Source organism: Sapajus apella, unplaced genomic scaffold (genome assembly GCF_009761245.1).
Source record: "Sapajus apella isolate SASKATOON/1434 unplaced genomic scaffold, GSC_monkey_1.0 scaffold164, whole genome shotgun sequence".
NCBI classification, from domain to species: Eukaryota; Metazoa; Chordata; class Mammalia; order Primates; family Cebidae; genus Sapajus; species Sapajus apella.
The window spans coordinates 1,105,478-1,117,279 of NW_022437104.1; the positions used below are offsets into that span (position 1 = coordinate 1,105,478).

The 11,802-nt window shown below is 45.4% G+C and overlaps 1 protein-coding gene across 1 annotated transcript in view; it reads right to left on the minus strand.

Annotated features, from left to right (window-relative positions):
- Positions 1–2,992: 2,992 nt before the first annotated feature.
- FAM120C (family with sequence similarity 120C) overlaps positions 2,993–11,802 on the minus strand; it is a 110,818-nt gene continuing 102,008 nt past the window's right edge. The window contains exons 14-16 of the mRNA XM_032266988.1: positions 11,133–11,271; positions 9,438–9,495; positions 2,993–3,670 (exon numbers count right to left, since the gene is read on the minus strand). Coding sequence (XP_032122879.1) covers positions 3,416–3,670; positions 9,438–9,495; positions 11,133–11,271 — 452 coding nt within the window. The 3' untranslated portion in view covers positions 2,993–3,415. The remainder of the gene's footprint in view (positions 3,671–9,437; positions 9,496–11,132; positions 11,272–11,802) is intronic.

Sequence of the window (11,802 nt, forward strand, 5' to 3'; positions counted from 1 at the left end):
AATAAGGGCAGGAGTTATAAGCTGATCCCAAGACATACCAGCAGAAATATAAACAACTGCAAGTCCTTGGGGATCAGTGACTATACACAACCAGGAAGTTTTGCTTATGGTCCTACAATGTAAAGGGGTCATTTCTAGGGATTCCCATATCACTTTGTTCAAGAGAGGTCACATCACAGCTAAAAATGGAACCTCGAGTGAAGGATGACAGTCTCTTCCAGTGGTACAGCAAAGGCAAAGATCAGACCCCACGTTCCACAATTTGTCTTCCAATTAGAGAAAGTTCATCTCTCAGTAATGAACCTTAGGTTTCCTGGCTTTTAAGCTGTATATTTTGTCAGATAAATACATCAGTCTAGGAATATGGCCATTTATGGTGCTTTCTTATAATGTTCTGAACCCAAAATGCTGAATCCAAATAAAAAATCAAGATTAAGATGACCCACTTGTTTCACCCTGGGCTAGGGGAAATAGAGGTGTGTGGAAGGAAGAAAAGCCTTTTGGCAAACTGGAAGCATCCCTGCCAAAGCAGCAATTTTACCTCTTACAGTGACTGCCTACAAAGTAAAACATCTTCTTAATGATGTGAGAGTTAACAATACTGTCATCTGATTGTGTCAGATTCAAGATGCACAGAAACAGCAACTGCAAAAAATACTTCGTCAATTTTAAGTCCAAGTGCTTCCTATTAGAAAATGGAGATATAGGTCTCACAGCTCAGTGATACTGGTTGCTTTTAGAGCTCCAAAGGATTCATCCCTCTGTGACTCCAGAAAGAAAATTCCAGGCCATGTAAATTTACTACTATCCCTTCCCTAAGCTGGATATAGGAGTCCTACCTTCAAGATGTTGTGAAAGGTTTGGCAGGTCCAACAGAAGAAGGGGGACCACATTAGGGGAGCTGATTCCAAAGAGGAGGTTTCTGTATACTTTGTTTCTACTTCGGTTTAGCTAGATGCACACTCTTGTAATCTTTCTTTGGTTTATGTAAGAAGTATCTGGGCAGGGGTCAAGGCATTCCAGGGCTCCCTCCCCCTGAAAATCATGGATTCTCTTAATCTGGAACAGACTAGGACTAAATAGTCTGACGCTGTTTTCAATTTCCTATGATATGATCATTGTAAGTGGGCAGTGAGCAAATAGCCTTCTGGTTGTCTGGGCAAAAATCACCAAGGACCTGCTGTGGGTTAAGGTGCACGAGGTTTTTCAAAAAGAACCCTGCTAGAAGATTAGTCAGTTGTATTTCTGTAGAAACGGTACTTCTTGGGCAAGAATATCACAAAGCCCAAAAGGAGGTATGTGAGGCTGGAAGCCTCAATTCCTGAATAAAGACACAATGCTAATTTTTTTGCAAGCCATGTTTCCATCCCTCATACTTAGGCTGCCCAAGGAGGGAAACTGGAAATGCAAGGTTGTCTCAATATTATCTCCAGCAAGGAGGAATAGCCTCTTTATCCTGGGCAGATCCTGGCCACACAGGGGGCTGAGAATCTTTTATAAAATACATCTCAAGGCCCAGGCCAGAGTCCTCTAAAGTCTTCCTTGCAAAGCAAATGAAAAGATCCGGTAGTCAGGATGTCAATGAACAAATGAAACAATCTAGGCGTGTAAAATCAAATAGTTTCCTCACACTTCCCTACCCTATCTTTCCAAAGCTAGTCCTCTCTCCTTCAGGGATTCATGTCAATCAATTCTAGCCTGAAACCAATTTGACCCTGGCGTTCCAGAAGAGATTTCCTCCAAATTGGCCAAAAGCCCTTTCAAATGGTAGTGACCTCCCACCCCTGCTTTTCTCTCCAAACCTTCATAAGGAAATGCCCAACTCTTCCCAATCCCATTCCAACCTCCTGTTTTCACCATATGGGATGTGAGGGCTCTGTTCAAGATTAAGCTTGTAACAACCCAAGAGTTTGTTGTTCTGAACAGGCAATTTCTGGAAAGCGTTTTTTGTCTGATTTAGAGAAGCCCATCCAACTTCTCATAATTGTGATGGGCTATGACTTAGTTAAGAATTTCACATTTAAAGTGTGGTCTTTTGAAACCTTCCACTCCATAGCAGTGGAAGCATTTCTGGGAAATTCAGTAAATCCTCTGGGACATCACCATGTATGCATGTATGTATGTGCATATATATACACACATATATACACACATACACACACACACATATATAAAATATGTATAGATAAATAGATCTGTCTCTTTATATAAAGGGTATGTGTATGCATATAGATACACACATCATATATACACCCACACCCACACACCCACACACACACACACCCACACACACACACACACACAGTCTTTTCAGTACTCAAGTTCATCACACTGATTCCCACCCTTTCATGGTGTGGGCAGTAGGGAGTGAATGAACTATGCCACATCTCCTATTTTACAAACAATGCACTGGTTGACAGGCAGGAAAAATCTGCCCAGTACTTTCCTGATTCACTTGAATCCCCCAGTACAAAGGCCATTGATAGTTCTTTTGAAGTGTATAAAATAAAAAATAAAATAACCAATACTACCTTACTTTTCTGAAAACATCTACCTATCTGATTGTCAGGCCAAAGCTAGAGGTGGTGGTACAAAATCCAGGGGGAGGTAAGTTGGAATAAGTGAGGAAGAGGTGGATACCACTTCACAGAGAAAATAATCATAAAAAATAATAACAACCTCACAGGCTTATCACATAAGTCTGTGATAGTGAGTATCATTATAAATATTCAGAAAAAACAAATCTGGAACTTTTTTTTTCTTTTTTTTTTTTGAGATGGAGTCTCGCTCTGTAGCCCAGGCTGGAGTGCAGTGGTGCGATCTCGGCTCACTGCAGCCTCCACCTCCCAGGTCTCGGGTCAAGCAATTCTCCTACCCCAGCCTCCCAAGTAGCTGAGATTACAGGCACGAGCCACCATGCCCAGCTAACTTTTGTATTTTTTAGTAGAGGTGGGGTTTCACCATGTTGGCCAGTCTGGTCTTAAACTCCTGACCTCGTGATCTGCCCACCTCAGCCTCCCAAAGTGCTGGGATTACAGGCATGAGCCACCACGCCCAGCCCAAATCTGGAACTTTTCTATAGGACCTTATGTGATAACACCCAATTTCTGACAGGTACTGCCTTACTAGGCTCCCAGAGGAGATGAAGAAAATAATGGTGCTATATATTCAATTTGAGAATAGGAGCTAGTCTTACTGCCATTCATCTTTGACCAGAGCTTATCCAGAAACAGACCACTGAATCTGAAGGCCCAGAAAAAGGCAGGGAAGGGAAAAAGATGGACAAAATAGAACATCCCACCAAAATCCTGGAGGAATCTAGGGTAAGCATTTATATCCTCCTCTAGCTTGGGCCTAAAATCAGAAAAGTAAAAGTTTTCCCTCTTCCCGGTTTGGTGAAGCCATCTTCAGCTTGTCAGTCCTCTTTCCGTTGTGTCACAGTTTCTAGCTTTTGCTCCTGTAAGAGGTTCTTCTCCCCATTCTTCATAGGGAGGTAGCGGTTACCACTACTATACTCGTTGCTGTCTCTGGATAAGGCACATTGTGATGGAGCTAGAAGATGATGATCACTCTTCTCTTCCTTGATCAATGCGCCACTGTTTCCATTTACCTGGGAGCGAGACCGACCTTGATGAAGCTCCAGGGATTTAGAAATTGCATCTGAAGAGCCCTGTTAAAAACAGAGATACTCAGTGGAAATGGGAATCCCAGACTGGCTGACCCTTCCTAAACATATTCATAAATTAGCCTGAGGAAATGGTTTCAGTTCTTCAAAAACACCAGAAGACCGCAAGGTGGTTGATATCTAGTATATTCTTTTTTTACTTTTTTTTGAGACAGAGTCTTGTTCTGTTGCCCAGGCTGGACTGCAGTCTGCAATCTGGGCTCACTGCAATCTCTGCCTCCAAGGTTCAAGCAATCCTCCCACCTCAGCCTCCCGAGTAGCTGGGGCTACAGGCGTCTGCCACCATGCCTGGCTAATTTCTGTATTTTTAGCAGAGACGGGGTTTTCACCATGTTAGCCAGGCTGGTCTCCAGCTCCTGGCCTTAAGTGATCTGCTCGCCTCAGCCTCCCAAAGTGCTGAGATTAAAGGTGTCAGCCACCATGCCCAGCCCGATACCTAGTACATTCCAGTATCATCTTGAGAACTTAGGGTGACAGCATATAGACCCAACTGAAATCCAATGGCAATGTTAACACAATAATGACACACCTTTTTGCTTTTTTTTTTTTGAGACAGGGTCTTGCTCTGTCACCCAGGGTGGGGTTCAGTGGTGCAATCCTGGCTCACTGTAGCCTCAACTTCCTAGGCTCAAGCCGTCTTCCCACCTCAGCCCCACAAGTAGCTGGGACTACAGGCAGTTAATTTTTATTAACCACATCCAGTTCAGGGTTTTACCATGTTGGCCACACTGGTCTCAAACTCCTGAACTCAGGTTATCCACCCGCCTCGGCCTCCCAACGTGCTGGGATTACAGGCGAGAGCCACTGCACCCGGCCCAATGCTGGCTCTTAATGAATGTTGCTGGGAATAATCACAGCTTCTGATTACTCAGGGGTTCGACATACCACATACTCTGTTGTTCCTTTTACAGATAAGAAAACTGAAGCTCCTAGGAGGTGGTCAAGGCAAGCAGACTGCTTGAACTCAGGAGTCTGAGACCAGCCTGGCCAACATTACGAAACCCTATCTCTAAAAAAATTACAAAAATTAGCTGGGCGTGGTGGCATGCACCTGTGGTCAAGCTACCCAGGAGGCTGAGGTGGGGAGGATTGCTTGAGCTTGGGACATCCATGCTGCAGTGAGTCATAACTGTGCCACTGCATTCCAGCCTGGGCGACAGAGTGAGATCCTGTCTCAAAAAAAAAAAAAAAAAAAAAAAAAAAGAAGAAGAAGAAAAAGGAAAACAGCCTGAAAAAAAGTAAGAAGACTTTCATTTAGTCCTCGTATAACAACTCTGCAACATAGATACCAATTTCTCCAAGTTTATAGAGGGGAAAACTAGGGCAAAGAGGCTAAGTAACTTGTCTAAGGTCACAGAACTAGTGAGTAACAAAGCCAGATTCAAAGCTAGATCATTTGGTCTCAAAGTCTCTACAATATGGGGCTTACTATGAAGTACTGTCCAACAACCTGGATAGTAACAGCCATAAAAATGGATGAATTAGCCACCTGAAGGAGGCAATAAAGAAACCACAACATTACAAGTAAGTGACTTAAGAATTTAAGAACAGGCCAGGCATGGTGGCTCAAACCTGTAATCCCAGCACTTTGAGAGGCTGAGGCGGACAGAATAACTGAGGTCAGAAGTTCAAGACCAGCCAGGCCAAGATGGTAAAACCCCGCCTCCACTAAAAATACAAAAATTCACTAGGTGTGGTGGTGCACTCCTGTAATCCCAGCTACTAGGGAGGCTGAGGCAGGACAACTGCTTCAACCCAGGAGGCAGAGGTTGCATGAGCCGAGATCATGCCATTGGACTCCAGCCTGCGTGAAGGAACAAGACTGTGTCTCAAAAAAGAAAAACACGAAAAAAAAATTTAACAACATACAAAACTCTTGTGGCCTAGGAACAATTTCAGGAAGACAGGATTATAGTGTATCCAGATTTAATAAGCTGGAACATTTCATTAATTATCTCATACTCTTCTCTTCTCTGTTCCAACTGAAAAATCATCTCAGGAAGACAGGATTAGAGTGTAACCAGATTTAATAAGCTGGAACATTTTCTTAATTATCTCATACTCTTTTTTTTTCTGTTCCAACTGAAAGAGAAAAAGAAGAGTCAAAAAGGAAGTCAGCAGCAGCTCTGTCCAGAGAAGATGGCTTGCTATAAATAAACAAAGTCTCAATGAGGATTTCCTTGGCTAGGTGACCTCTAGAGTAGATAACAGTGTCCGCAGCCGTCTTAGCTAAGAGAAACTTAAGATCACCTACCATCCATTGTTTTCTCTCACTTTCCACATCTGTAAAATAGAATAAGTATCTACTTCATAGGTTCGTATACGGATTCAATGAGACACTACATATAAAGCACTTAGAACATGCTGTCTTTGGCACAGTGTAAGAACTCAATAAATGCTCACTAAGGCTGGACACAGTGGCTCACGCCTGTAATCCCAGCACTTTGGGAGGCCAAGGCAGGCGGATCACCTGAGCTCAGGAGTTCAAGATCAGTCTGGCCAACATGGCGAAACCCTTTCTCTACAAAAAATATAAAAATTAAGCTAGGCATGGTTGTGTGCACCTGTACTCGCAACTACTTGGAGGTGGGAGGATCACTTCAGCCCAGGGGTTTGAGCCTGCAGTAAACTATGATTGCAACACTGCACTCCAGCCTGGATGACTCATTAAAAAAAAAACTAGCTAATATCATTGTTCTGATTCCATGCCCCCAAGCAAACTTCTGATACCACAGCCTCTCTTGTAACTTGCCCGTAGAGAAAGAAAGCTCTAGTAGTAATGGTTAAAGGCATGCATAGCTAGAGTCAGCCACACCTGAGTCTGATGCTGGTCTCTAACAACTGGAGCTGTTATACTATATTGGAATGCGCAAAGCACAGGGCTTTGGAATCAGTTAGCTCAGGCTATAATGTCAATTCTGATGTACAGACTTGATGGATAATCTGGGGAAAGGTATTTCATTCTTCTGAGTCTCAATTTCCTCCTGTTTAAAATGGGGAACAGGCCAGGCATGGTGGCTCATTCCTTTAATCCCGGTACTTTGGGAGGCCGAGCTTGAGGTCAGGAGCTTGATACCAGCCTGGGCAACGTGGCAAAACCCTGTCTCTACAAAAAATACTTTAAAATTAGCTGGGTGTGGTGGCTCCCATCTGTAGTCTCAGCTACTGAGTAGGGTGAGGTGGGAGGATTGCTTGAGCCTGGGAGGTTGAGGCTGCAGTGCTCTGCATTCTAGCCTGGGTGAAAGAGTGAGACCCTGTCTCAAAAAAATAGTAATAGGGCCAGGCGCGGTGGCTCACGCCTGTAATCCCAGTACTTTGGGAGGCCGAGGCGGGTGGATCACGAGGTCAAGAGATGGAGACCATCCTGGTCAACATGGTGAAACCCCGTCTCTACTAAAAATACAAAAAAAATCAGCTGGGCATGGTGGCGCATGCCTGTAATCCCAGCTACTCAGGAGGCTGAGGCAGGAGAATTGCCTGAACCCAGGACACGGAGGTTGCGGTGAGCCGAGATTGCGCCATTGCACTCTAGCCTGGGTAACAAGAGTGAAACTCCGTCTCAAAAAAAAAAAAAATAGTAATAATAAAATGGAGAATAATAAATACTTCACATGGCATTTATTTGGTTTCAATGAGCTCAGGTATTTGTAAGAGTGACTAGAAAAGAGTAAATGTGTAATACATTGTGACAACTATTTCCGATCATAAATCAGTTCTTTATCTCAGCCCCTTCTTCCCCCACCCCTTAGCCATATCCACACAGCAATTTTTTTTTTTTTTTTGAGACAGAGTCTTGCTGTGCTGCCCAGGTTAGTGTGTACTGGCTGTCCTCCATCTCCCAGGTTCAAGTGATTCTTCTGCCTCAGTCTCCCAAGTAGCTGGGACTACAGGTGCGTGCCACCATGCCTGGCTAATTTTTGTATTTTTAGTAGAGACAGGGTTTCACCATATTAGCCAGGCTGGTTTCGAACTCCTGACCTTGTGATCTGCCTGCCTCGGCCTCCCAAAGTGCTGGGATTACAGGCGTGAGCCACCGCACCTAGCCCCACGCAGCTATTTCTATGATCTTGGTTAGTGTGAGTCAACCAGAGAGATGAGTCTATTCTTTAGAGGTTCTTTGGAGGTTCTAGCAGGGGAGCGCAGCTACTCGTATACCCTTGACCGAAGACCGGTCCTCCTCTATCGGGGATGGTCGTCCTCTTCGACCGAGCGCGCAGCTTCGGGAGGGACGCACATGGAGCAGTGAGGGAGGAAGGGGACACCCGCCTAGCCAGCCAGATCAGCCGAATCAACCCTGACGATCAATGGGGTGACAGATGTCGCAGCCAGATCGCCCTCACATCCGAGATGAGTATTCTTATACCAAAAGTATCAGGCTTTTCTGACTGTACGCCTGACGACCAGCCCCTGAATCCCGGTGAATTCACCAAGGCTGTACCATCTTATGAGAGTCTATTCGGTGATTACCTTCTAGGTGCATCCTTTTTACCTTACTGAGCAGCTTCAGGAAAAAGCTGAGAAGCTTTGGAAAAATCACCAAAGTCACTGTTCTGTAGCTTTGGAGTGCATTATAAAATGCTTTGCGTGGGAGACCTACTATCTAGTTCCATTTTTGGCTCAAAATCACATTAAAGCAAATTTATCTTCTTTGAGGAAACATTAGATGATGGGGATTAACGTGGACGAAGTGAGGGCTGGCTGTATACGGAATACATTTAGGATAGAGAACTGATGACAAAATTGTCCAGGATGAAAGACTACACGTAGTATGTCTAGAGGGGACTTGGTAGAAAGCAGGTACTCCAGAAATGCGAGCTGTGATACTATAAGAAGCCCAGCAGTTTGAGTCTACTACATTATTTTGGATCACTACAAGAACTCCTAGTTTGCATCTGGGCGGGGTGGAGGCGGGGTGGGGCATACCCAAGGAGGACCAGTGGGAACTGTGATGTAATTCAAGGATTAGAAGGAAGTTTGAAGGCTGGGCACAGTGGCTCAGGCCTGTAATCCCAGCACTTTAAGAGGCTGGAGGATCACTTGAGCCCAGGACTTTGAGACCAGCCTGGGGCAACGAAGTAAGACCCTGTCTACATAAAAAATAGAAAAACATAGCAGGGTGCGGTGGTGCACAACTGTAGTCCCAGCTACTTGAGAGACTGAGCTGAGAAGATTGCATAAGCCAAGGAGGTAGAGGCTGCAGTGAGCCGTGATTGTGCCACTGCACTCCAGCCTGCCTGGGTGACAGTGAGATCCAGTCTCAAAAGAGAGAGAGAGAAAGTTCAGGACACTTGTGAGTCATTAAGAATAAGCAGAATGGTAACGCTCCCACCTATATTCAGCAAAGGCAAAAAATGTCCAGTTTTCTAAGCGTATCTGACGGCCTCTCAGAAGCTCAGGCAGGCTATGGGCAGTCTCACTGTCAGCATCCCTCTGGCCCCTTTCTGGCTGCACGTAGCACCTAGTATACTAGGTGCAGGTCTTTAGGATACGATACCTGGTTTCTATCTTGTGGTCTCACTGGGAAAAGGGGAAGACTCTGCAGCCCTGTGAGAACAGCTCGAGGCAGGCTAACCCTCACTATACCACTAGAGAGCAGGGGAATGCAATCAAACGCTTGGAGGAGTTGTGACGCTCCCCTGAGCAGTTCAGGTTTCCATGCCTGATCTGATCTTTTGTAGTTTAGCTGAAAAGGCAAAAGGCATCAAACGGAAGGTAAATAATCTAAAAAATAAAAATAAAAATAAGTACTTACTTGCTTATTTCCTTTTTTGTGTCCCTTGGATCCTCTACCAGTCTGTTCTTTTCCATGCCTTTAGCAAGTGAGAGAAAAAGTGATCATGAGAAACATAAAGCCCACACTCCCCTTTTCACTTGGTTAACTATTCGTCTCCTCTTGGAAGTTTGACCCTCTTAAGTTAGATGCCCCTCCCTCAGTGTTACTCCTGTAAACATCTATCTCAGTCATTTCTATATTCTACTAGACTGAATTGTTCTGTATCCCATGTCTTCCTCTAGGGTAAAAACTCTTTAATCAAGGCAGGGCAATTTATTTTATATTTGCTAAACTAAACTGAAAACTGATTTTAAAAATGGAAAGTTGGGCTGGGCACGGTGGCTCATGCCTGTAATCCCAGCACTTTGGGAGGCCAAGGCAGGTGGATCACCTGAGGTCAGGAGTTCGAGAACAGCCTGGCCAACACAGAGAAAACCCATGTCCACTAAAAATACAAAAACTAGCCAGGCGTGGTGGTCGGCGCTTGTAATCCCAGCTACTTAGGAGGTTGAGACAGGCGAATCACTTGGACCCGGGAGGTGGACACTACAGTGAGCGGAGACCATGCCACTGCACTCCAGCCTGGGAAACAAGAGGAAAACTCCGTCTCAAAAAAAAAAAAGAGCCGGGTGCCGTGGCTCACGCCTGTAATCCCAGCACTTTGGGAGGCCGAGGCGGGTGGACCACGAGGTCAAGAGATCGAGAACATCCTGGTCAACGTGGTGAAACCCCGTCTCCACTAAAACTACAAAAAATTAGCTGGGCATGGTGGCGCGTGCCTGTAATCCCAGCTACTCAAGAGGCTGAGGCAGGAGAATTGCCTGAACCCAGGAGGCGGAGGTTGCGGTGAGCCGAGATCGCGCCATTGCACTCCAGCCTGGGTAATAAGAGCGAAACTCCGTCTCAAAAAAAAAAAAAAAAAAGAAAAGAAAAAGAAAAAAAAGGCTGGGCGTGGTGGCTCATGCCTGTAGTCCCGGCACTTTGTGGGGCCGAGGCGGGCGGATCACGAGGTCAAGAGATCGAGACCATCCTGGCCAACATGGTGAAAGCCTGCCTCTACTAAAAATACAAAAATTTGCCGGGTATTGTGCCATGCACCTATAGTCCCAGCTACTCGGGAGGCTGAGGCAGGAGAATTGCTTGAACCTGGGAGGCAGAGGTTGCGGTGAACTGAGATTGTGCCACTGCACTCCAGCCAGGCACCTGGCGACAGAGAGAGACTCTGTCTAAAAAAAAAAAAAAAAAAAAAAAGAAAGTTTCAGGCATGGTGGCTCATACTTGTAATCCCAGCACTTTGGAAAGCCAATACGGGAGGATTGCTTGAGCTCAGGACTTTGATACCAGCCTGGGCAACATGGCGAAACCACAGCTCTACCAAAATTATGCAAAATTAGCCAGGCATGGTGATGCACACCTGTGGTCCCAGCTACTCGGGAGGCTGAGGCAAGAGGAGCACTTGAACCCAGGAGGCAGAGGAAATTGCAGTAAGGAGTGGAAGAGATCATGCCACTGCACTCCAGCCTGGGCAACAAAGTGAGACCCTGCCTCAAAAAGAAAAAAAAAAAGGAAAGTTAGTTAGTACTTCTTGCCTTAATAGAAGGATTTAGTACCTACGCATTTTCCAAAGGGGACCTTAACTGACACTAGGTCATACCAGCCTATTTGGATACATACCCCTTTCCTGGCCCACCGACAGAAACCACTTGCATGCCGAAGGATCCTAGGCCCCTGGAGGATCTGCTGCCAGCCCACTGGCCCACAACCATCCCAGCAATCTCCAGTTTTCCTCCTTGGGGTGGGATTGGATGGAGACCTGGCAAGACAGAAAGAACGATGGTAATGGACCAGACGTGGAGGCTCACCCCTGTAATCCCAAAACTTTGGGAGGCGGAGTCAGGCAGATCACTTGAGGTCAGGAGTTCCAGACCAGCCTGGCCAACGAGCCTGGCCAACATGGTGAAACTCTGTCTCTACTAAAAATACAAACAATTAGCCAGGAATCATGGTGTGCATCTGTAATCCTAGCCACTGAACCCAGGAGGTGGAGGTTGCAGTGAGCCAAGATTGCACCACTGCACTCTAGCCTGGGCGACAGAGTGAGATTCTGTCGAAAGAAAGAAAAAAAGAAAAGACAAGGAAAGGAAGGAAAGGGAAGGAAGGAAAAGGAAGGAAGGAAGGAAGGAAGGAAGGAAGGAAGGAAGGAAGGAAGGAAATGAAAGAAAGAAAGAAAGGAAGAAAGAAAAAGAAAAAGGATCGTTAAGTACAAGGCAGGAGAAGAGGTGGGACAAAAGATCCTACAACCCACCACCTACTCTTCTTATTTCCATATCTCTCTGATAAAAAG